The sequence below is a fragment of the Cupressus sempervirens genome, chromosome 10 (genome assembly GCF_028749045.1).
Source record: "Cupressus sempervirens isolate cs-2001-9-10 chromosome 10, ASM2874904v1, whole genome shotgun sequence".
Taxonomy (NCBI): Eukaryota; Viridiplantae; Streptophyta; class Pinopsida; order Cupressales; family Cupressaceae; genus Cupressus; species Cupressus sempervirens.
The window spans coordinates 728,189,528-728,216,081 of NC_143127.1; the positions used below are offsets into that span (position 1 = coordinate 728,189,528).

Below are 26,554 nucleotides of genomic sequence, written 5' to 3' on the forward strand. Positions count from 1 at the left end.
ATGCCAGTTAGTGATCTTTCTAGTGCCTGGTGTTTTTTGGTTATCTGTTGGTAGTTTTTTTCCATCTAGTTTAGATGGTTTTGGTTTTTTGGTGGAGCTTGGATTTGGGATGTGGGTCCAGTACGATGTGCTTACCACCTACATGTCTTTCAAATGTTAATCAGTTAGACTTTGTTAGTTTTAAGAACATGAACTCTAGTACCTTTATTTTGTACTGCTACTTTTATGTAAAGCATTAAGGGATTTGTTTGGTTTTTTGCTGGTAGTTACACCCCTATTGTATTGGGCCAATGCCCTTGTTATGGCTTCTTTTTTATCAAAAACAAATAATTATTTTTCTTTTAATTCAAAGTAAAAGACTCAAGGGTATTCATTTCAATAAATTCACCTAAGAAGCCTATTAGAATAGGTCATCAATTTTGTCCAATCAATTAGAATAACCCTTGACATTTCCCTTGATTAATAATAATTCACCTGTGTGTGTGTGTGTTTGTGTGTGTGTGTGTGTGTGTGTGTGTGTGTGTGTGTAGCTTTACAAAAATTCATCTTCTTTCACGATATGCAAACAAATTTATGCAAGACACAATGCAAGCCTTATTCTATTTTTATAAATCTACAACAAATTTAAACTTTGAGAGATGCTCTAATCGAAAAGTCGACAATCATCAAGCAAGAGACTACAACACAACGATAAATTGTGACCCTCTTATTTGGGAGGTCTTGGGTTATAATCTCCTCGAGTTAAATAAATAAATAATAATCAATTAAAACACATAATAAATAATCTTGGCTTCGACCTCTTATCGATAAATTTAATTTTTTTTAAAGTATACAACCATCATCATTGATTTTGTCCAATCGATAAGCACACAACCCTTTCTAATTTTTTAAATAAAATATGTCTAATATAATTTTTAATTATAATATTAAATGTACTTAACCCTTTCAATCATAAAACCTCTTCAATATAATTTCTATAAAATAAACATCATTACTTACTTCTGAAACCAAGTGAACACCCTTCTTCATTTCATTTTCCCAAATGAAGACAAACCCTTCTCCCACTTTCTTTAAATAAAGAGAACCGTTACCTTAAAAAAGTTACCATCTTACCTAAACATCATTACCTCAATAAAAACCTTATTATCTTATCTAAACACCATTACCTTAATAATAATAATAAATCTTCTAAGCTAAGCATCATTACCTTAAATAAAAAACATCGGTACCTTATTTCTGAAGGAAAATTGAAAAGCATTAAATGAAATGGAGCCCCATGAAACCAAAGTCTTGTCAAATAAAAAATAGTATTATTATATTCAATCCGTCAACATGACCCCTTACAACCAGAGACGTCCGAACAAACAGTGCGTATGCCTAAACTCTAACGAGGATCCCAAAATCTTTCAACCGAGTTAAAGGAGTTATGTACAACCAGACTATACAAAATTCAGCTCCATTGCGATTTCCTCGAAACGAAGCACCAGACTTCATCTATCTCAGATTCTCGTACATCAGTAAACTTCCGCGTTCGGCACTTCAGAAAGAAATCTCACTCGATTTTTCTGCACAGATAAATTCAAACAAAACTCAGCCATAAAAGCCCTCAATTTCAAATCTTGCAGTCAGAATCAAACTGAAGAAATAAAAGAATCGATTACCGTTGTTTTTGTGCAAGATCGGCGGGGCGTTTCAAAGCCCTGATTTTGTACCGAATTGGGGCTACAAGACTCGATCTTTTTGTGCTCTCCGTCATGTAGGCACATGTCCAGAATCTTTGCCGCAGTTTCTGAGCTATTTTCGCTCTGCAGAGACAATCGAGCCAAATCCGCTTTGCTCACCCTCACTTTTACCCTAATCGACCCGTCCTCCCCTTTCATGGGCGAAGAATTCCCTGAAACAGGACACGGCGAAGAAGAGGAAGCAAGAAGAGTGATATCTGAACTGGACCTCCGAGACAAAAGCATGGCTTCCAGCCGCGACTGGGCGCTCATGTTGATCCCGGATCGAACCCTGCCGGGGCCACGAAAAGCTTCCATTTTGGGCATCTCCAGCAGAAAATAGAGCTGCTTGGGCTTAAGTTCCGTGGATCCCTCCAGGGGCTTTGCTCGAATCCCCACATGACGAACAGCGTCAGAGAGTAATATCACATGATTTGGGTAATCCTGCAGAATTTGTTCTACAGTTATGGGGGGCTTAAATTTCATGACTTGGCCATCTAATTTCATCACTTTCACCTGGCGCCCCGTTCTGGTTGATCCGGCAGCGTTACCCATTTTAGAATCTGATGCCCCAAAGCAGAAAATCAGAGCTCTGTGAGTGCAATTAACGACTTAGAGTGATTGAAATTTATAACAACACCTGGTTAGATTGACCATAAGCGAGCGAGGACTCCGTGAGGAAGACGGCAGTCTCTGAAGATCCGTAAGAAGTAGTAGACCGCTGAAAACGTATCCATATCGAATTAGACGTGACGGAAACTTTTGGGGCCCACAAAATTCTCGTCCAAAATATTATAGAATTGTATGTTGTTTTGTCCCCCTCTTTACCTTTAACGATTTAGACTTTTTTTAATTTATAATGAGATTTTAGCAATTTGACTCTATCAATATTCATTGTTTGAAAGTATAATAACAAAAAAAAGTTATCATTACCTTAAATATAACAATAACATAACGTTTTGCTCTACAACTTTCCTACTCTTTTGGTGTTTGAATTTTGATGAGCTGGGGTACCCCCCCTCTGGAGGGCGAGAACCTTGGAGTTTGCTTGGACCTGCAACTTGTGTTGACCTTGAGTGGGAGATCCCAGGCAGTGGTGGATCCGGAATTGTTTTCGGGTGGGGATCCGGTTGTCTCAGATCTACTTTCTGGGGATCTTCTTGAGAAATATGTGGAACCCCCCTGTGGCCCCAAGATGGAAGGAAGTTATCCTTGGGGAGATTTTGAATCAACACTCCATGGAAGCCCCCAAGGTAATCAGTGGAGATGAAGGGTTCAAGATTGTTGTTCCAAATAGCTTGGTTGATTGTGCGTCAACTAACCTAAGATTGTGTCTAGTGGGACGTTTTGTGGCTTTTTGCCCATCGATTGAGATGGTCAGGAAATGGGTGAGTCAGAAGTGGAAGGTGAAAGGGAGTGTGGTTGTTTCAACAATGCCAGGGGATCTCTTCTGCTTCAAGCTTACTATGGCAAAAGATATTTCAATGGTTCTAGTTGGAACATGGTATTATGGTACGCATAGTCTTACAGTGACTAAATGGCACCCGACCTTGGATCCGACGAAGGAGTTGAATAGACTGGCTCCAATATGGGTCAGACTCTTGAGCCTCCCCATGGAATATTGGGATGAAAGGATCCTCAAGTCGATTGGAAACTCCTTTGGCCTTTTTGTAGCTACGAATTTGGTTACCTTGCAGAAGTCCAAGCTGGTGTTTGTGAGATTTAGCGTAAATGTAGCGATTGGTGCAACACTACATGAGTTGTTGAGTTCTAAGTGGGGTAAGAAGATTCAATCTATAGTTTATGAGAATGTGGGACTCTTCTACTAGACTAGTCATTGTTCATAAATGTGTTCATGCACTGTAAGAAGAATAGTAAGTCTTCTGGACTCGAAGGAGAGAAGTTGAAGGAAAAAGAAGTAGTGGTCCAACCTAATGAGAAGGTGGAAGAGGAAGTTGGAGGGAGGAGAACAAAGGACTTTGCGGCTCAGGAGATTCCTGAGAGGGGTATTGAGGAGACGAATAGGTTGCTCATTGGTTCTTAGGGTGTGGGACTTCAGATTGAGGTGCTCCCTAAACCACATGATAGACCTAGGAGGAGGGAGGGTCTTCAGGGTATTCAAGTGTGGTGGAGGAAGGAGAGATTGTTGACATTAAGGGAGGTGACCCTTTCCCCTTCCTGCAAGGAATTAAGGATCTTCTAAATACCCCATGTGAAATAAGGTGATTTAGGAGGTCTGTGAGGAGATGGACGAAAGGTGCAAGGATATCAAGGAAGACAAGGGGATTGAGTTAGTCGAAAAAGAGGTGACTCGTAAGCTTAGTTGGAGTAAGGAATCTCCTTGGTAGCTAAGCCGGAGGAAATGTTTTCTCTTGCTTTAGCCTCCGCCACCCCTTTGGGATTGAAAGAAGGTCTTTGGCAAATCTAGAGAAGACAGACCAGAGTGTCAAGATAACCAAAGATTGGGAAGGAGATGAAACTAGATGTGGGGAAGATGATGAAGTAGAATAAAAGGACCAAGCATATGGCAAGGGAGGTGGCCAGTAGCAAGCAACCAACCTTGCAGACTATGACCAAGGGTAGGAAATGATTGTCCTATTGTGGAATATGAGGGTGTTGAATAGCCCTCAAAAGCAGTTTATGCTTAAACAATAGCTGAATAATACTAGGATTGATATTTTACTAATTCAAGAAGTGAAAATGTCCTTGGCTAATTTGGATAGTACTACGAATTATATTTGGTCGGGGGCTAGTTATTGATATAGTGAAGTGGAGGGCGCTTTGGGAGGAGTGGCCACCTTTTGGAACCCTAGTGGGGGTAAAGGGAGGTTTATTCATAGTTCTACGTACTACCTTATAATTGAGCATAAGAAGGGTGAGGAGTTTTGGAATGTCATTAATGTGTATGCTCCAAACTCGAGACTTGGAAGATGTTGACTTTGGGAGGAATTGTCCAACTTCCTATCTCATTCCAAGAACTCCTTTTGTATGGGAGACTTCAACTCTCCATTGTAACCTTCGGAGAAGGTTGGAGGAGCAATTGATTTTACCAAAAGTATGAAGGATTTGGCTAATTTTATAACTACTAATGACTTTATGGATTTGGATTTGACAGGGGTCAAGCTAACTTGGTCGAATAACAGAAAGGGGGAAGACCTCATTCAAGTCAAACTTGATAGACTCTGTGTTCTAGCTTGGTGGATTGGGTCAAGACTTCCTCCACCCTATTGGGACTTCCTAAGACGATCTCAAATCATGCCCCTATCCTTTCCAATTGGAAGGAGGAGGTTATGAGGGGCCAAAAACCTTTAAGGTAAGAAATATTGTGGTAGTCCCACCCAGATTTTAGTAAATGCATTGAGGATTGGTGGAATATAAATATTGAGGGCACTGCGATGTTCAAGCTCTCAGCAAAGTTGGATAATGTGAGGAGGAATGTGAAGCCTTGGAATAAAAGATACTTTGGTGATATTTTTAAGCTCAAGAAGGAGACGGAAGGTAAGTTGGAGAATCTCCAAAAGGTGGTGGGGGATGGTTTGACCTCAAATGATATGATTGTTGAAGAGGAAAGATACTATGAACAAGGAGGAAATATTCTAGAAACAAAGATCGAGAATCTTATGGTTGAAGTTGGGGGATAGGAACACGACATTCTTCCACAGGTCTACCTCTAAACATAAAAGAAGAAATACAATTGACTCTGTGATGGATGACCACAACAATAAACTAACTAAGATGGAGGAGATTGGTAATTGGGCAAGTAGTTACTTCCAGAATGCTTACAAGGAGGAGCAAAGGGTAATCAATAGGGAGGACAAAAAGTGGTTGATTGACGCGATTCCTAATGTGTTAATGGCGAAGGTGAATGTTGTTCTTTCTCATCACGTTATGGAGGATGAAGTGCGAAGGGTTGTTTTCTCCATGAAGGCCTATAAATCTTTGGCTCTTGATGGCTTCCTCCAGCTTTCTTCCAATATTTCTGGGACGTAATTAAATTGGATGGGGTTAGAGCTGCAAGAGATTTCTTTAGGATTGGGAAGATTCTCAAAAGAATTAATAGAACATTTATTGTTTGGGTCCTGAAAATAAAGGACCCGATGTATCTCTCTGACTTTAGACCTATTAGCTTATGCAATATTATCTATAAGATCTTCTCTAAGATCTTGGTGAACCACCTAAAACTATTGCTCCAAAAGTTTATTGGTAAATATCAGAATGGGTTTGTCCTTGGTCACCAAATCTTGGATGTTGCTATTACTACCCATGAGGTGCTTCACTCAATGGAGAAGAGTGGTAACCCAGGTATGGCTTTGAAGCTAGATATTTCAAAAGCTTACGACACGACCAACTGATCCTTTCTGTATGAAGTCATGGAGAAGATTGGATTCAACCAAAAAGTCATTAAAATCATCAAAACTATGATTGAGTCTATGAACTACTTGGTGCTTGTAAATGGTTTTCCCTGGGGGAACTTTAATGTGGAAAGGGGCCTCAGGTAGGGGGGCCTATTTCTCCCTATCTATTTATCATAGTTGTTGAAGTATTGGGAAGAGCATTCTTGAAGATGGAAGAAATGGGAGAGATTAAAGGTATTAAACCCACTACTTGTCTCTCATCGGAGGTTATACAACAATTTGTGGATGATACCTTCCTAAGTAGAGATTCTTTGGTTACTAAAGTTAGAGCTTGGAAACATGTCTTGGAGATCTATGTTGTGACTGTTGGCCAAAAGATTAATCTAGATAAAAGCAAGGTGCTCTTCTTCAACACAGAGCCTGATATTCAGAGGAGGGTGCTTATTATTCTGGGGTGTAATACGACCTTTCTTCCTAATACTTATCTAGGGCTCCCAATGACTGTTAAAGAGGTAAGTAATCAATTCTAGAAAACTATTCTTGAAAAGATGCAGAAGAAGTTAATAGGATGGAGGGGTAAACTCTTGAGTATTGTGTGGAAACTTCAACTTTTGACACCTTCCCTATAGGGCATACTTGTTTACTTCCTTTCTCTATTTAAAATCACTAAGGCTATGGCTGAGAAACCAAAGAAAATCCAAAGAAACTTCCCATGGTCTAGGAGAGGAAAAGAACCACCTAAACTTGGTGAGTTGGGATATTCTGTATAAATTGAAGTGTAAAGATGGTTTAGGAATTAGAAAGATTGTTGACTTAAATAATGCTCTCCTTACAAAAATCGGTTGGAAACTGGCGAAGGATGAGATAGGTTGGTGTAGAATTCTCAAAGCTAAATATATGGGGAACACAAATTACATCTATGGGCTATGGGAGAATGACCTACAATTGGGGTCCACGATTTGGATTATTATCATAAAAAATAGAATTCTCCTTAGAGATAAAGTGAGATGGTGTAATGGGCACCCCTGGATGTCCCAAAAAAACTAAACCAAATTGCTGAAAGGAATTATGTCAAATAGTTTGCATTCAACTTCTTATTTCTCCGTTTAATGTTTTAAACCCCTTATAACTCCGGAAATCAAACGCTTATTGTTTGTTGTGTTTCGTGCATGGAATTGGTATCATACAACATAAACAAGAAAGAAACTACAATGATATGCAAAGTGGAAATGAACTGCTACTAATAAAATGTTATTTTCAGAATTCATAAAACCAAATACATGGCAGATTTATCAACTCACTAATTACTTCAGCAGTATTGACATAATACTCCAGCCCATGCTTACGAACTTGCTGCTACAATACTTTGTTCTTCAATCAGTCCACTACCTTCATAATACCATTCCCTCCAAGCGGCATAAGCATCGGACAAGTAGTGAAGAAGATATGAGAAAAATACCAAATCTGCTTGTAGCCGGAAATACAACTAAACTGCCTGATAATGAAGCCAATAACAAAGAATTCCAAAGGCCAAACCCCAAGGGAATGACGTCTAGAATGTTACAAGAGAGGATAGATGTCCTCAAATGCCAAGAACAGAGCTGCAACTCACACACCAATTTCTTCTCATATTCAACCTGCCTAATGAAGCCACAAATGCTTCCTTTTATTCTATTTCCAAGGGTCCGCTCAACTCATATGGGCAATGTGGGATAAAAGATGTGTAATATATAAAACATATATTAAAATACCCCTTATGTCTCCCTTGGGTACACATCACCATAAAATAAATATTAAAGTAACACTTTAATATTTTACAATTAAATTAGACATTACTTTAATAAAACTTTAGGCATTAAAATGTATTAGCAATCAGACTCCGAATAATGCGAGTGATAGCTCATCGGAAAGCTCTCACCGAGGAGTATCGAATCCAATCACCAAAATTGACATGCACTGTGTCCTGCCGACTTACTAAAAATAGTAAGTATGCCTGAAATTGAGTAAATCAACTTCGTTTTGGCCCAAACTGGAAATGACTAGGCCAAAACACTCCAGGATCCCATTAAACCCTTCGTTAGCCCTCGGGACCATGTAGAACAAGGCTAACACACACACACTTGGTCAACTGCTAAAATGGGGACATTACAGTCCGCCCCCCTTGAAATTGCTTGTCCTCAAGCAATCTCAGTCCAACCTGCTGAATAACCTGCTCACTCTCCCATGTAGAATCTTCCTCTGGTAGGTCTTTCCATCTGACCAAATACTCCTTCACTATCCTGTTTCTAAGCTTCCTCTCTCTGGTGTCCAGAATAGCCTCGGGTACTAACACAAGCTTCCCTTCCTCATCCAAAGGGGGTAAATCTGCAGAAGGCACTACACTCTAACCAATGGCTTTCTTAAGCCTAGACACATGAAACACATTGTGCACTCGATTGCCCTCTGGAAGCTCAAGCTCATAGGCAACTTTGCCCACTTTGCGAATCACCCTGTAGGGACCATAAAATCTAGGTTTCAACTTTTCAGCTCTGCTCTTTTTGAGCGATGACTGTCTATATGGTTGTAGCCTCAAGTAAACCATATCCCCTACCTCGAAGCTATGCTCTATTCGGTGCTGATCAGCGTACAATTTCAGTTGATTCTAGGCCTGTTGTATATTCTCTTTGAGCACTTTCAGGATGTCCTGACTATCCTGCAATAAGTTTTTGGCTTTGGGCACTCTACTGTCCCCCAAAACTAAATCCATGAAGCTAGGTGCTTCATAACCATAGAGTGCCATGAAAGGAGTCATCTTGATGGACATATGATAAGTGGTGTTATAACAATACTCTCCCATATGCAAACATCTAATCCAAGCCTTTTGTTGTGTAGTTACATAGTTCCTCAAATATCCTTCCGCCCATTTATTCACAATCTCTGTTTGCCCATCTGTTTGCGGATGATAACTAGTGCTAGGTGTAAGATCTGTACCACAGAACCTAAACAACTCTTGCCAAAAAACACTCATAAACTTACCATCCCGGTCGCTGACAATGAATCTGGGTAGCCCATGTAACCTGAATATCTCTCTAAAGAAAAGATTTGCCACCTGTGCTGCTGTGTAAGTGGACGGAATAGCAAAGAAGTGAGCAAACTTCGTCAAGCGGTCCACCACCACATAGATGCAATCCCTTCCCTGCACTCGTGGTAAACCAGTGATGAAGTCCATCGAAATACTTTCCCATTTCCTATCAGGAATGGGCAAGGGCTGTAATAAACCTGCAGGAAATGTGTGCTCTCCCTTATTCTGTTGACAAACCACACACTCCCTGACATACCTCTGAACATCATCCTTGAGCCCTTTCCATGAAAACTGCTCTTGGATCTACCTGTAGGTCTTGAAGACCCCCGGATGTCTAGCTGTAGCTGCATCATGAAATGCCTTCAGTATCGCTTCTCTCAAATGTGATGACGGAATCAAATAAACCCTGTCCTGAACTCTGATCAATCCATCTATCACCTCATAGCGATCATCCTGTATGGTACTTGAAATCAATCCAGAAGCCCAAGCATCTCCGACATACTCTGCTATAATCCGATCTCTCCAATCTCCTGAAATCTCTGCCAAAGCACATAAGTGAGGTCTCCGAGATAAGGCATTAGCCACCACATTTTTCTTACCTTTGACAAACTCTATGTCAAAGTCATAAGCCTGCAATTTAGTCACCCATTTTTGTTGCCGGTCATTAAGATCACGCTGGCTCATGAAGTATTTAATACTATTGTGATCAGTCTTGATCACAAAATGTCCACCTACCAAATATGATCGAAATTTGGCCAATGCATGCATTATGGCCAACATCTCCCGGTCATAGATAGAATAACTTTTCTCAACTCCCCGGAGCTTCCTACTCTCGAATGCAATGGGATGCTTCTCCTGCATCAATACTGCTCCAATCCCATCACCTGATGCATCACAATGAAGCTCAAAAGGCTTCGTGAAATCCAGTAGAGCTAGAACTGGACATGAAGACATTACCTGCTTGAAATTCTCAAAACACCTCTGTGCTGCCCCTGTCCACACGAAGGCTCCTTTCCTGGTAAGATCTGTCAAGGGTGTAGCAATCTATGAGAATCCCTTAACAAACCTCCTATAAAAACCACATAAACCAAAGAATCCCTTAAGCTGTGTAAGGTTTGTGGGAGTAGGCCACTTTACAATAGCTCTAATCTTTTCGGGATCAACCCGAACGCCATCTGCACTAATGATATGCCCAAGGTAAAGGAGCTCAGTCATGCCAAACTCACATTTAGATTCCTTGGCATACAATGACTCTCTCTCTAGAATAGATAACACCTCCTCCAGATGATGTAAGTGCTCCTCCCAAGTCTTACTGAAGACCAAGATGTCATCAAAGAAGATCAAGACAAATCTCCTCAGCTGCTTCCTGAATACCTGGTTCATACAACTTTGAAATTTAGCAGGTGCATTGGTTAGACCAAATGGCATAACCATGAACTCAAAGTGGCCATAGTGACATCGGAAGGCTGTTTTCTCAATGTCCTTTGCTCTCATCCTGATCTGATGGTATCCGGATCACAAATCAATTTTGGTGAAGAAGCATGCCCCATGCAACTCATCAATCAGCTCATCAATCCTAGGAATGGGATACCTGTTTTTAATTGTTTTCTTATTCAGTGCCCTGTAATCGATGCACATGTGCATCGTCCCATCCTTCTTCTTTACCAATACTACTGCTGAAGCAAAGGGGCTCTTACTGGGCTTGATATGCCCCATCTCCAACAAATCCTTAATCGCCTTCTCTATCTCATCCTTGTGTTTCTTAGGATGACGATAGGGAGTAATCATAACTGGTTTGGCTCCCTCCTCGAGCTCAATAACATGTTCCATCCCTCTGTCAGGAGGAACCCCATGAGGAATATTGCTAAATACTTTAGCGTGTCTATCAAGTATCTTCTGGATATCTGGTGGATGACTCTTTTCTTGTGGCTCTGGTGAAGTTGGCATAATGAGCACTCTGTCGCCCACTCTATGTCATCATGACGAAAAAGTCTCTGCATTCTCCTCAAGGACACTACTTTGCAACTTCCATCTGAAAGTCCTCTAAGTACCACAGTTCTGCCCTCATGCTGGAATCTCATCTCCAATTTTGCTAGATTGAGTGTGAACTCAACTAGTGAAGCCATCCATGTCATGCCGAGGATGACATCATAATCTCCCATGTCCACAACATATAACTCATCCTCCAACTCGTAGCCATCTCCAAACCTGATGCGAAGATTAGATATCTTCCGAGTGCATAATAACTTATCACCGTTAGCCACCATGACTCTAAACCCATCATGCTCCTCTGTCTGTAACCCTCTCCTGGCTACCAACTGTGTATCTATGAAGTTATGTGTAGCCCCAGTGTCAATAAGAGATATCACTTTCTGCCCCTGGATAGTACCCCTGACCTTAAATGTGATTTCCTTTTGGGCCCCTGTCAAGCGTGCCAACGATCTATCATCCTTAGGAATGTTGCTCTCCTCTATAGTGTTACCCTCATCTGAATCAGAGTGCTGATCCTCCCCTTATGACTCTGACTCTTCTGCTGAAAAATACTCCATTTGATTTGCCTTAGCCTTGAGAGAACATTTATGAGATAAGTCCCAAGGCTCTCTACAATGGAAGCACAGCTTCTTCTTTCGAAGTTCATTCAAGGTTTCATTGTCTAGTCCTTTTGATCCTTCTTTGGGTTTTCTATACTCTTTCTGAAATGGTTTTTTGTCTTTGTCCTTGCGGTAGGAAGAATCTGTTGAATGGTTTTTTCCTTTGTATACCGAAGGGGCTAAATCTCGTGCCTTTTTAGTTGCTTCAGCTAAGGTGAGTGGATCATGTCCCTTCACCCAACCTCGTAATGGATCAGCAAGACCATCACAAAGTAACACCACCAATCTCCTAGGAGAGATATCAGTAACAAGTACAGACAAGCGCTGAAACTCGGCAATGTAAGCATCCACAGAACCTGACTATTTTAATTGTGCTAGCTCCTTGAAATGTAACTCGAGATCCTTAGTGTCAAATCTCTCAATCAATGTTTCGGTGAATTCCTCATAGGATGTAATCTGATTATGCCCCAAAGTCACCATGCCATGATGCCACCATTCATGTGCAATGCCATCCAAGTGCATAGCCGCATACTTGATAGCCTCCTCCTCAGGCATAGGATTTAGCTACAAGTATGTATCTACCTTCTGCACCCAAGCTCGTGCAGTCATCTTCCCTGAAGCATCATAATAAGGTAAAGAAAGTTTTTGTCATGTCCCCAATTTTTTTGTGACAGTTCGATTTAATTAATTTAATTAATCTGGTTGTCCAAGGACGACTAATTAATTATTTTAATTAAATAAATAAATATTAAAAGATAACTTTATATTTAATAAAGTGACTTGGATTATAAAAATATTTAATAAAGTCACTTGAGGGATAAGATCAAAAATGTTCTAGAAGTCTCTGGAGAGGATGGTGAGAAAAGAATAAATAGGCACCCCGGGGCTCCATTCGAATCAGGCAGTTGATTATCTCTCTTTGTTTTCAGATTGTGATTCAATCACGGGTGCATTGTGGGACCTAGGGTTTTTACAATTGTCACAGTTGGCCATTGAGAACGAAAACTCTCAATTGGTACGCAATTTTGAGGGTGTGAAATATCATCTGAATTATTGCAGATTGGCGGTGACGCTGCAGTCATTTCATCAAGGCAGAATTTGTGGCCTAAGGCCATTTTGGAGGATCATTCTGAGAAATAAGTTAAGGGTTTTGTAAAGTTGGAGTTTTTTATTCAGGAATAAGACGACTCCATTAGCATTCTATGTAGGAAGTCGCAGTGTGAGCAGATTGAAGGCAAGAACGAGTTTCCAAGACTTTCCTTTCAGCCAGCACTTTTTGAATACTGTTAAGGACGAAGTCTGAACCAAGGCCAGATTACTACACAGAGACAGCTTCAGGATAGAATTACCCTTGCTCTTTTGATAACCAGGATTGAGGTCAGGAATCCCTCATTTTTCTAGCAACAGCATTACAGCAGGTGGAGGGACGCAAAGACATTTCTCATCATCATCATCAAAGGTTGTGGCACCTAGAAGACAAGTCAAAGACGGGATCAATTCAAATTGATATAGAAGCTGTTTAAAATATATTAAAAACACACAAGATAGCAGGACTGGCCGACGGGTGAAATATGCCTTCGCATAGTGAATTTGGGCAGACCCGGTGATGAGTCAGCGGCATTAGTCTTTACCGACCGGTGAATGATATTGTCCCTTTCCATCCACTTTATCCTTGCCATTTCAGACGGACGCAGGTCGGAGACCTTGTCGTCATTGCCAGTGGGAGGACGCAGATCATAACGGAAAAAGCACTGATCGAAGATTTCGTATTCCACAAAATCGTGGGCTCAATCAATCTATACTGGAAAGGGCGAACAGTAAATAATTATCCCAATCAGGACTAAGGTCGAATATCCACACGGCAGTTTAATCATCAGTTTGTATTGGAAGTGAAGGCGCTTCATCTTGGGAGTTTAACGGAAGAGCCGACTGAATCAACATTACAGTCCAGAAAAAAAATCAAAGAATTGTTACAAGCGGTTAACGCCGTTCAAGCAAATTGGAGATCTGCCAGCAGTGCCTCCTCAGGTTCCGATGCTGGAATATGTTCTGATGAAGAAGAAGGCTCATATTAATCTCCAGTACATCATAAAGCTATCGGGTCACAGGGTAGATGCACATCCTTCAGTTTACACTTCGGAACTCACTCAACAGCAGCTGAAAAATCCAGAGGCTAATTCAGACTGTAGCCATTGGTGCTTACCTGGTCTCCCTGACACCTGGAATGAACTCTTGTATGCATCCCTTGTACACCCTGCTTAAATCTGCCAAGACTTTTTGACTTTGTCTGAGATATTGTGGGGGCCAATGAGTTACGCACTTGGTATTATTGCATGGGTTTTGATAGCAGCAATACATTCTGAATTTTGTCATTAACTATTGCATAAGGATTGATCTTGTTCATGTCGAGTACTATGATGAGTAATCACTCTCCAGTATAATTACTCAGTGTTTCAGTTCAGTAAGGATAGAGCTCGATTGCTAATTGTTTGACGAAATGTCAAACCTTTGAAGTTTTAAGTTTTGGGTGTAAAAAGGAGCAATAATCCTATCGGGGATATTTCAGTTTTCCAACTTTCTTCCTCAGCTCAAAGTTTTGACTCCTCCCTCCTGCTTTAGGCATGTGTCTCATCCTCAAGTCCATATAATCTCTAAGAGAAATATCTGCCTGAAACTCCGGTCCACTAGCCTCCCAGTCTCTCCTGAACTGATCCTGTAACTCGGTAATCTGCGGTTCGTTTACTAGTTGAACCAGATCTCTGGGTGGGAAAGTGGGTAGAAGAGGTCTCGAGCTCGCAGTCTGTGTTGGGCGTGCAACTTGTCTAAAGTTATCAGCCTCATTCCCATTGTTGTCGTGTCCATTATTACCATTAATGTTATTCTCAGGACCATTTTTGTTGCCTTGGCCTCCATGGTTATTGTTTCCCCCGTTGTTATTGGTTCCCTCGTTGTTAATTTTTTCTGTTGTTGGCATCACCTAGATTAATATTGACACCCATCTGTCTAGCCATGAGCTGCAACATCATGTCCATTCGCCTATTCTGCTCCTGTTGCATACGCTGCCCCTTCTCTAATGTATCCAGTAGCTGTCTGAACAGTACCTCCCCCTGATCTGGACTAGCATTTTCGCCTCTGCCTAATCCTGTATTCTTGTCATCTCAATCACCCATATTATTGTCCTGATCAAAGAATATCTCCTCTATGTCTGTATGGTTGGATTCAATGTCCACTTGCACGGACGTACTAGACTGTTTTCTTTGCAAGTCTGAAATCCTATTTTGTCTTGCTCTGGTATCGCAGAAATTATAAGACCCCTGTCGCATGCTCAAACATAAATGCTTAGCCTGTGTTTTTACTTATTTCTGATTTTAGTGTTTTGACATTTCATCAAACACTTTTCCCTCTATCCGACTGTTCCAAATTCCCTATAAGACCTCCACAGGATGGCAGGACTTATATCTTTGATACCACTGTAATGGGCACCCCTGGATGTCCCAAAAAAACTAAACCAAATTGCTGAAAGGAATTATGTCAAACAGTTTGCATTCAACTTCTTATTTCTCCATTTAATGTTTTAAACCCCTTATAACTCTGAAAATCAAACGTTTATTGTTTGTTGTGTTTCGTGCATGGAATTGGTATCATACAACATAAACAAGAAAGAAACTACAATGATATGCAAAGTGGAAATGAACTGCTGCTAATAAAATGTTATTTTCAGAATTCATAAAACTAAATACATGGCAGATTTATCAACTCACTAATTACTTCAGCAGTATTGACATAATACTCCAGCCCATGCTTACGAACTTGCTGCTACAATACTTTGTTCTTCAATTAGTCCACTACCTTCATAATACCATTCCCTCCAAGCGGCATAAGCGTCAGACAAGTAGTGAAGAAGATATGAGCAAAATACCAAATCTGCCTGTAGCCGAAAATGCAACTAAACTGTTTGATAATGAAGCCAATAACAAAGAATTCCAAAGGCCAAACCCCAAGGGAATGATGTCTAGAATGTTACAAGAGAGGATAGATGTCCTCCAATGCCAAGAACGGAGCTACAACTCACACACCAATTTCTTCTCATATTCAACCTGCCTAATGAAGCCACAAATGCTTCCTTTTATTCTATTTCCAAGGGTCCGCTCAACTCATATGGGCAATGTGGGATAAAAGATGTGTAATATATAAAACATATATTAAAATACCCCTTATGTCTCCCTTGGGTACACATCACCATAAAATAAATATTAAAGTAACACTTTAATATTTTACAATTAAATTAGACGTTACTTTACTAAAACTTCAGGCATTAAAATGTATTAGCAATCGGACTCCGAATAATGCGAGTGATAGCTCATTGGAAAGCTCTCACCAAGGAGTATCGAATCCAATCACCAAAATTGACCTGCACTGTGTCCTGCCGACTTACTAAAAATAGTAAGTATGCCTGAAACTGAGTAAATCAACTTCGTTTTGGCCCAAACTGGAAATGACTAGGCCAAAACACTCCAGGATCCCATTAAACCCTTCGTTAGCCCTCGGGACCATGTAGAACAAGGCTAACGCACACACACTTGGTCAACTGCTAAAATGGGGACATTACAGATGGTTGGTGGGTGAGGGTAGTCAGCTGAGATTCTGGAAGGATACTTGGTTGGTTGGTAAACCACTCGTCCAGTCAAAGTTTGGGGCCCTAAGGACCTTATTTTGAGGGGTTAATCTTGAATTTTATAATTTTAAATTAGATGTATATTGTATAGTTAACTCAAATACGGCTTACAAAATTTCAAAATCTTTTTGGATTATCCAGGGAAGCCGACTAATAGTTATACAAGTTCTGATTAAAATTTTCTTTTGTAGGTAAACTTGTATTCTATATATTGAATATTATATCAACTCGTGATTGTAAATTTAACTAAATTATTTTTCAACATATGCATTTTCCTAATAGTCATATACATTTGCTTAATAGTCTATATAAATTATTATTTTTTATTGTTGAAGTTTTCCTGTTGATATTTGTTAATGATGAAAACAATCAAAGCCCTTCTATAAGTAAATAAATAATAGAACTTTCAAAAAATCTATATACTATAAGTATTTTCGAAATTAAAAAACTCTCGTGTCTGACCACCTTAACTAATTCAAAACTCTGTAAAATTTAATTTTTCTTTATTTTTTCTTATAGTAGAAGAAGCATAGAATGTGATGCATCTTTTGGATTTCAAAAATTTTGTACCCTTTGAAAGTTATGGTTATTTTTCAATCAGTGTGTCAATCAACACTTTATATGTAACTCCATTATAAAATAAGTAATAATTACTTACTGAACTTGTAATTTGACAGGCATTACATTTATGGAAAGCTAAGAACATTCTTAAGAAACCCTTTTCATTTCATCAAATTTGGGTTGAAAAAAGTTGTTAAATACATGTTTGAAGTAAAAATCACACTAGAACATGTCAAAAACATTTTTTTTTGGGATGTTTTAAAAGTTGACCATGTAGGGTTGGTATCCAAAGATATACTAGGCCTTATAAAGGTATTAATTTTTTCATTTGGTATCAGGATGGGTGGGAAAAAAGTTGGAATATATTTTGAAATGCTTTGAGGTATTTTAGAACTACATATTTTTCAGATCGCCACTTTTTGACACACCATGATCCTTCACATGCCCTTCTTTTTTTTTGGAGTTTTTAATAAGATATTTTTAATATTTAAATTTAAATTTAAATTTTTAAAATTTTAAGATGATTTTTGTATTCTTTTATAATATTTTTATATGAACAATAAATTTTGTTTATAAGTAATTTATTTTTATATATTTTAATCTTATGAATAATTTTTTATTTTCTATTTAAATTTATTAAAAAATTAATATAATAATAACTTTTAAATTTATAAATTATATGCTTTATGCAAGTGTATTATACACGTGTATCTTTATAACTGCACAAAATTATATCTTCTAATGTAATAATGTAATAATGAAATAATAAAGAAGTAAATAATTTTATTTTGACCATTTCCTTAGCTTAAGTTGACTCGATTATAGTCTACTAGTTGATGTTTTTCAATATAATTTAACAATCCATATAATATTTATAAGATAAAAAATTGAGATTACTATAATTAATATGTATCAAATCTAAGAAAATGTGTCTTCCATAAAAATATCCTATAATCATATTGGAATTCAAACATTAATCTAAATTCAAAATCTAAATTCAAACTAGATCTAAGATAAGAGGGAAGCTCCTATATATCGTGTGATTTTTTGCATAGACTTTAAGATAACATTTCAATCAAAATAATTTCCTTTTATATAAAATTTATGGTTATGCATGATTGATGGTCATTTAAGGTCTTCAAGGAACTCTTGTAGGATTTGTTCAAGGCTACCCTTAAACATCACAAACTAAAGAAAAAAATGAGGTTGAAAAATATAGATTAACTTTGACTATTTAACACTTTTAGCCTAGGAATAAGCATTAGTTTGTGATGTTTAAGTCATCCCTTCCATACATGCCCATGTCAAACTAAAAGTCAAATTTCACCAAAATAATACAAAATTACATTTTTGAGATGCATACAACATGTGACTTTCATAAAAACTACCAAAGCACTTTCAAAAGAAATTACATAAATTAAATCTTACATATATAAGACAACATTCATGGAGTATGCATAAAGTTACCAAGAATCTCATAAAATCAAGATTTTCTTTCAATACTATAAATGAATATATACAAATTGTAACCACTACACAACTTAATAGAAATAGTGAAAATACATTGTATTATGTATATTCATTGTAGACATCAAATCATATATAAAATAATAATATTTTATGTCAAAGTGACTAAAGTCAAAGATTAGTGCTCTCATGTATAATGCACTTATCTTTGACATTCAAAATACACATTAAACATATTTAAGTGTATAAATAACACAATCTACATCATAAAATAATATTTTTCAAATTCTAGTTATACAACTAGATAGATCCTACTCACACTATAAATTATAAATTGTTGAAATAAATAATACATAGAATATACAAAATTTTAATAATCATAGAAAAAATTAAAAATAATAAAATGAATGTCACATTAAGATTGATCACATAGCGTCATAAGAATAATAATACTAAAAAATTATAGTCATGTGATAAAAAAATATTAATATATTAATAGTATGTTATGTAGTCTCATCTTTTGAAAGGTTTATACAAATATATTAATATATAATATATCATAATAATATCTTAATATAGGGTTCTTAAGAAAGGTATGGATAATATAATGAAAAGCCATACATTTATACTAAGTATTCATTATTCACTACATTATCTATAGAGTCCAACATCTATTAATTGTCATCTTTGATCTTTATCCAACTTCATTGACTTGAGATTGTTACAGGGTGACACAAAAGATATTTATCCAACTTCATTGACTTGAGATTGTTATAGGGTGACACAAAAGAGATAATGTTAACTCTATATAAATCCAAATCAAGTTGTGTAAGTTTAGAAAGAGGTAGGGACTACTTTTTTTTTTGACTCATGTAAAAGGACCAATTCAAGAATCAAATAATTAAATATACATTTATATATGGAAAATATGTGTTTGCAAAAGGAATTTATGTAGAAATACATAACATTATTTTTTATTATTGAAAGTAGCATTTTATTAACAAAAATAAACATTTACAAATATATGACAGCAGATACAATGATGTCTGGTATAACAGTAGTAAATACATAACATTATTGGTTCTAATATAATCAATTTATTGGACTTAATTTTCAATTGCAAGAATGAATCAATTTAGAACACTTAAAAAGGAACAAGATTCCTTATAAAACCAAGAGTTAAGTATCTTGTCTTATCAATCATATTTATGTTAATTTCTTTGTCCATAGAAATTATTCATTAATACATATTTAACTATATATATTTTTCTCAAATTTATCTATTTTTTTATAGTAAGAGCATGAGATCGCAATAAATATTTTTCTTTTAATTTAAAGTAAAAGACTCAAGGGTATTCATTTCAATAAATTCACCTAAGAAACTTGTTAGAATAGGTCATCAATTTTGCCCAATCAATTAGAATAACCTTGACATTTCCCTTGATTAATATATATACATGTACATACATACATACATATAATACACACAAATAAAAATGCACCAACACACACACACACACACACACACACACACACACACACACACACACACACACACACACACACATATATATATATATATATATATATAACAAAGAGTAAATTATTTTGACTTATCATTTAAATTTTATCTATTTAATTTTATATTCTTGATAATCTCTTCTTATTAGTCCTTGCCTTATTAAAAGGTAGGGAAATATTGTTTTCTTTTACCCTCCCCAATTAATTCTAATGAAAAAATTACAAAGTTACAAGCTAATGTTTTGTTACATATATTTTTTAAATCAATTATACCAATCAAATTATTGATTTCCGTTTGGTCAGTGACCAATTTCTTGGGTATTTATTGATTTATTTCAATTGAAAAAAAAAAACAGAAATAAACAAGTGATAAGGATGAATTTAATAACACTTACACTTGTCAATACTGTTGTGCACGATTATTTCTACTTCCCTACCAGAATTCTGGAACAAATCACAGTTCAGTGTAAGGAGATATGTACATATCATGTCTTTTAGAAATTATTTGACCTTGTTTTAAGTGGTAATGAAGAACACGTGTCATGCCTTGTTATTTCACTGTCTATTATTCCTTTAATGTTAACGACACAGAGTGTACGACCTGTAGTGCACATGTTTAAAAAACCCCTTAACCCTTTTTTTATTATATACAAAATTTATTTAACAAACGAGAAGATAGATGTCAGGCTCGTGATTCAAGTTTTGCTACATTTTTTCCTGATGTTGAAATGCCAGTTATTTTTAGTTCCTGCCAAGGCAGGAATACTTATGTATTCATGTCAATGCAAATATGACATTAACACTAACCAATCAAATCAAAGAATTTAAAAGATTATATGAGATTTTAAATGTTTATATTTTTTCCTAATTTTTCATTATTTTATAAATCATATTTTTCATCCATTCTATTGGTCCATACTATTTTTGGTGGGGGAGAAAAATAATTTTCTTCAACAAAAAATACAAATATTTCTTAACAACTTCATCTTGCATTAATGAATGCACTAATTACAACTTTATCTTTTCCACATTTATGACAAGTTGATAAGATTTTATTTTTCAATCATTTTATCCTCCACCTCATCAATATTAATTATCACAATCTATTAAATATTTTTAATTTCTTATTTTAAATATATTTATTATTATTTTTACATTGATGTTTATTATATATGTGTGTGTGTGTGTGTGTGTGTGTGTGTGTGTGTGTGTGTGTGTGTGTGTGTGTGTGTGTCTTTTTAATATAATTTCAATATATTATACTTTTGTATTTGAATTTCTAATTTTTAAAAACTTTTTTTTAAAAATAAAAATAGTTAAATTATTACTATTATTTTACTTTTATAAAAATAAATTAAACAATATTATTTTTTAATTATATTTTATAATAGTGTTTGTAATATGTATAATTGATAAGTGTTACAATTTATAAATTATATCATTTATTATTATTATTATTATTTATTTAAAAAAATTATCATTTAGTTTAAATACATTTAAAACTTAAATATATATTTTAATATTAAATTAATAATTATATTTTATATCAAATAAACATGCTAAAGAAATAATCACAAAAAAAGAAATAATTCAATTCTAAAAGATATATAATTTATTATTTTTATTTTATCGATAAACAGTCGTGGTCATGATTAAGATATATAAATTATTATTAAGTTTTTATAAACTATGTATTAAAATTAAATAGTTACATTTTATTTCTTATTTATTACATCATATTTATTCATCAACATCAAATTCATATGTATTACATCTATTTATTATTTACAAATGTACATATTAAATTATATAGATATTATTTCATAATTAAAAATTACTTAATTTTATGAAAAATTTGGAAATAAAAAATATTAAATAGTAAACCTTTTCTAATTGTGTAAAATTAAACAATTAGTATTACTTATAAAATATTTTTATATTTCAATACATTTCATTTTTCTTATAGAAATGTGACTTTTAATATAAAAATTAAATTCTTAGTTTCATTAATTAAAATATAATATATTTTAATTTTTTATTATAACCATGATTTTATTTTGACTATTTGTTTTATTAAGAAAAATAATTATATTTAATTCTCTCTCTCACACATACACAACTTATGTTGGTACCACTCTATCTTATTGTTTTATCTCTCTTCCTCTTCCTCCTCTATATTATCTATCCTTTTTTTCCCTCTGCATATATGTTTATGTTGTTATTGTTGTATACAGTTATTTATCTCTATCTATATCTCTATCGTAGTTTTTGTATAGTGCTAATGATTAAAAATAGTGTGAGTTCCATTTGATAATCAAGATGAGAATAATACATAGTTGGGGTAGTTATTCCAACTACTTATGGTTCTTTAGTAGCATGCATGGTATGCTTAAACATATAATGTGATAGTCCAAATGCTTCATCACTTCTTCAAGTTCTATAATTCAAATATTGGTATGGATATATTTCCTCATTGCACATAATTTAAGTTGTCAATGTAGAAGGTGCAAATTTGTCTAAAGCATATGTGTTGATCGTAATATGATATTAAGTACTTAGTGCCATATTGGAGACTTTGGCCTCTTATTCTTGGGCTTAAATACCCAAAGATATAATAATATAGCATGAGAACTTAACAACAAAATATGAGCCATCCTATCAAATCACAAGTGCATTTCTAGGACGAGAATTTAACAACAAAATATGAGCAATCCTATCAGATCACAAGTTCATTTCTAAGCAAAAATTAATGCATTCACAATGTTAATTTAGATTCTCACTCATCTACACCCCTACAACCATTATGCGTTAGGCAGGAACTATGATGCATTGCGTCTTTTGTTTAATAATGAAAAACTTTTATAAATTTCAAACTTTTTACGAATGCATTACATATAATATAAATATAATAATAATAAGATAGTTGAAACATTTTATTTTTTCCACTTCATAAAAATAATAATTAATTAAATTTTATTAAAGAAAGATAATTATATAGATTTTTTCAATTTCAGATTTGTAATATTTAAGTTTTATTTTTATGTAACTAGAGAGAACATAATTGAAAGGGAAAAATATCTTTTTAAAATAATTTATTTTCATTTTAATTAAAATTTTTTTCATATAATTAAGTTATTTATTTAAGTTATAAAAAAATATAAAAATAATATTAAATTATAATAAAATATGATCAATATAGAAATACAATATTTCTATTTTTCTTTATGAGTCTTAATGTTCTAGTTTGAAAAAAATAAAAATATAGATGTCATTTTAGTTTTTGATATGAATTTGCTTGTAAAATATTAAATTCAGCTACACATATAATTCAAATAAGTATACAATATTTGTAAACAAATTTATTTAACCATTATAGGTCCAAATGATTGTGCAAGGGACTAATGATCCAAAGGTAATTGCTTATAAATTTTTTACTTTACAATGACAAATGAAGAAAGATATCCATGCATCGCTTGCAACAACTGTGTTAAGCCTATGTTATGTCACTGTCATCTTGAAATTTTCGACTACTCGACTTCTACCACATAGACATTTCAAGATGATTTCCTTCATAACACACACTAACAACTGCAACCCCCACTATGACCCCAAAAGGTAGGTACTCCTACTCGCAAAGAGCTCTTGTTTATAAAAGATATTTATTGATATTTATTCAATTCATTTATTTTAAAAAATGATCTTCTTTCATAAAATGCAAACAAATTTATATAAGACACAATGCAAGCTTATTCTTGATTTAGAAATCTATAACAAATTTAAACTTTGATAAATGCCCTAATAGAAAGTGTACAACCATCATCATCAATTTTGTCCAATCAATAAGCACACAACCCTTTCTAATCTTTTAAATAAATCATGTCTCATTTAATTTAAAATTATAATATAAAAGATACTTAATCCTTTCAATCATAAAACCTCTTCAATATAATTTATATAAAATAAACATCATTACTTATTTGTGAAACCAAGTGAAGACCCTTCTTCCTTTGATTTTCCCAAATGAAGACAAACCCTTCTCCCCACATTTTTTAATAAAGAGAAACGTTACCTTAAAAAAGTTACCATCTTACCTAAACATCATTACCTCAATAAAAACGTCATTATCTTTTCTAAACACCATTATAATAATAATAATAATAATAATAATAATAAAATCTTCTAACCTAAGCATCATTACCCAAATCAAAAGCATCGTTACATTATCTCTGAAACAAAATTGAAAAGTATTAAATGAAATGGAGCCCCATGAAACACAAGTCTTGTCAAATAAAAAGTAGTATTATTATACTCAATCCGTCAACATGACCCCTTACAAACAGAGACGTCCGAACAAACAGTGCGTACGCCTAAACTCTAACGAGGATCCCAAAAGCTTTCAACCGAGTTAAAGCAGTTATGTACAACCAGACTATACAATATTCAGCTCCATTGCGATTTCTTCGAAACTAAACTCTCTATAAAGGCACTAGACTTCATCTCTCTCAGATTCTCGTACATCAGTAAACTTCCGCGTGCGGCACATCAGAAAGAAATCTCACTCGATTTTTCTGCACAGATAAATTCAAACAAAACTCAGCCAAAAAAGCCCATCAATTTGATATCTTGGCAGTGAAAATCAAGCTGAAGAAATAAAAAGAATCGATTCATTACCTTTGTTTTTGTGCAGGATCGGCGGGGCGTTTCAAAGCCCTGATTTTGTACCGATTTGGGGCTACAAGACTCCATCTTTTTGTGCTCTCCGTCATGTAGGCACATGTCCAGAATCTTTGCCGCAGTTTCGGAACTATTTTCACTCTGAAGAGACAATCGAGCCAAATCCGCTTTGCTCACCCTCACTTTTACCCTAATCGACCCGTCCTCCCCTTTCATGGGCGAAGAATTCCCTGAAACAGAACAGGGAGAAGAAGAGGAAGCAAGAGGAGTGATATCTGAACTGGACCTCCGAGACAAAAGCATGGCTTCCAGCCGCGACTGGGCGCTCATGTTGATCCCGGATCGAACCCTACCGGGGCCACGAAAAGCTTCGGTTTTGGGCATCTCCAGCAGAAAATAGAGCTGCTTGGGCTTAAGCTCCGTGGATCCCTCCAGCGGCTTTGCTCGAATCCCCACATGACGAACGGCATCGGAGAGTAATATCACATGATTTGGGTAATCCTGCAGAATTTGTTCTACAGTTATGGGGGGCTTAAATTTCATAACTTGGCCATCTAATTTCATCACTTTCACCTGGCGCCCCGTTCTGGATGATCCGGCAGCGTTACCCATTTTAGATTCTGATGCCCCAAAGCGGAAAAACAGAGCTCTGTGAGTGCAATTAACGACTTAGGCTGATTGAAATTTATAACAACACCTGGTTAGATTGACCATAAGTGCGCGAGGACTGCGTGAGGAAGACGGCAGTCCGTGAGTCATAGAGCGCTAAATACGCACCAAAACACGATTTGATCGGATTGAAGCGTTTGAGGCGGAGTGAAGTCTGAATTTTTCAAATCCTTAGTGATAAGATCTCGCTATTAAAGAGTGGTGTGGGGTATTCATTCATGGCTTCCACGACTTTTCTTCGAAAGGAAACAAAGTCTTTTGTCTTCTCGCTCTTTCTCTCTCTTTAGAGGGGTTTATAGCGCGTGAAGTAGGGCGAAGACTTTCCAATGTTTTCTCCCTCACGGGCTCCATATTCAAAAAGCATGTACAGATGCTCCGGCTAATACTTCGCCGTAGAAAAATATATAGTAGATTACCTGCGTATTATGTATTTTATTTTTTGCTAATCTGTCTTGTTTAATTTCTCAAAGCGTGCCCGTGGATATTAGCAGGAAAGTATCTGTCCGTATAAATATTGAATTCTTAAAGTCGGTTTTCCAATTCATTTTAATTTTTTATTACTTTTTCTAAGTTATACTTCAATTGGTTGGGCACAATTGGTGAGGATGATGGTACAGTTGAAATTGCCATCCATCAAGGTTCAAACCCCCGGAGACACGTTTGGGCCAGGTTCGACCCTTGGGTGACTTTGACGGACTGGATCCCCCTGCACGTGGCGGCTTAGTCGAAGGACGGCTTCTGGTTTAGATATATGCTACCTCATAATGTTGTAATCAGCTTGTAAAGACAGAAATGCGGATATCTATGTAATCCGGTTGTTTCCATTATTAAAAAAACCAAAAAAAAAAAAAAAGAGGTTATACTTCTAATGTTTCATTTTAAATTTTCAAATGATAGTAGTCCTCTTTTTGGATGTTGTCAGATTGTCGAATGAATCAAGACGTATCTTTTGAATGTAGGCGAATATCTTTCACGTGACAACTATATAGTATTATATTTTTTTATTAATATAAATTCCTCTGATAGAAAAATATACAAGGTAAGTTTTAATATGGACGTTTTCAAAGTTTTAGTTGTAGACACTTCCTTTAAGAGACATTTTTATTGTTTATTCTTTAACTGATTAATATAATATATATAAAAATAATTATTAATATGGAAGTTGTCAAAGTTGTTAATTTCTTAAATTCTTGTGACCTTTATTTTATATATCTTAGAGATTTAGTATGATTTCGAGATTCCATATTCTTAGTTGATTT

The 26,554-nt window shown here is 35.6% G+C and overlaps 2 protein-coding genes across 2 annotated transcripts; both read right to left on the reverse strand.

Moving 5' to 3' along the window:
• Window positions 1-1,290: 1,290 nt before the first annotated feature.
• LOC149535895 (uncharacterized protein At1g66480-like) lies at window positions 1,291-2,423 on the reverse strand. Its single transcript, XM_089806473.1, has 2 exons — window positions 1,662-2,423; window positions 1,291-1,565 (listed from the first exon to the last, which is right to left on the reverse strand). Exons 1-2 carry the CDS (start codon window positions 2,274-2,276, stop codon window positions 1,515-1,517), a joined length of 666 nt encoding a protein of 221 aa, XP_089662599.1. The 5' UTR covers window positions 2,277-2,423; the 3' UTR covers window positions 1,291-1,514.
• Window positions 2,424-24,232: 21,809 nt separating this feature from the next.
• Window positions 24,233-25,285, reverse strand: LOC149535896 (uncharacterized protein At1g66480-like). Its single transcript, XM_089805571.1, has 2 exons — window positions 24,624-25,285; window positions 24,233-24,520 (listed from the first exon to the last, which is right to left on the reverse strand). The coding sequence occupies exons 1-2, from the start codon at window positions 25,236-25,238 to the stop codon at window positions 24,470-24,472; spliced, it is 666 nt and encodes a 221-aa protein (XP_089661697.1). The 5' UTR covers window positions 25,239-25,285; the 3' UTR covers window positions 24,233-24,469.
• Window positions 25,286-26,554: the final 1,269 nt, after the last annotated feature.

Coding starts and splice junctions, on each gene's coding strand:
- LOC149535895 (XM_089806473.1), bottom strand. CDS start 2,276: ATGGGTAACGCTGCCGGATCAACCAGAACGGGGCGCCAGGTGAAAGTG. Junction 1,566..1,661: donor GATCTTGCACAAAAACAACG/GTAATCGATTCT, acceptor TTATCTGTGCAG/AAAAATCGAGTGAGATTTCT.
- LOC149535896 (XM_089805571.1), bottom strand. CDS start 25,238: ATGGGTAACGCTGCCGGATCATCCAGAACGGGGCGCCAGGTGAAAGTG. Junction 24,521..24,623: donor GATCCTGCACAAAAACAAAG/GTAATGAATCGA, acceptor TTATCTGTGCAG/AAAAATCGAGTGAGATTTCT.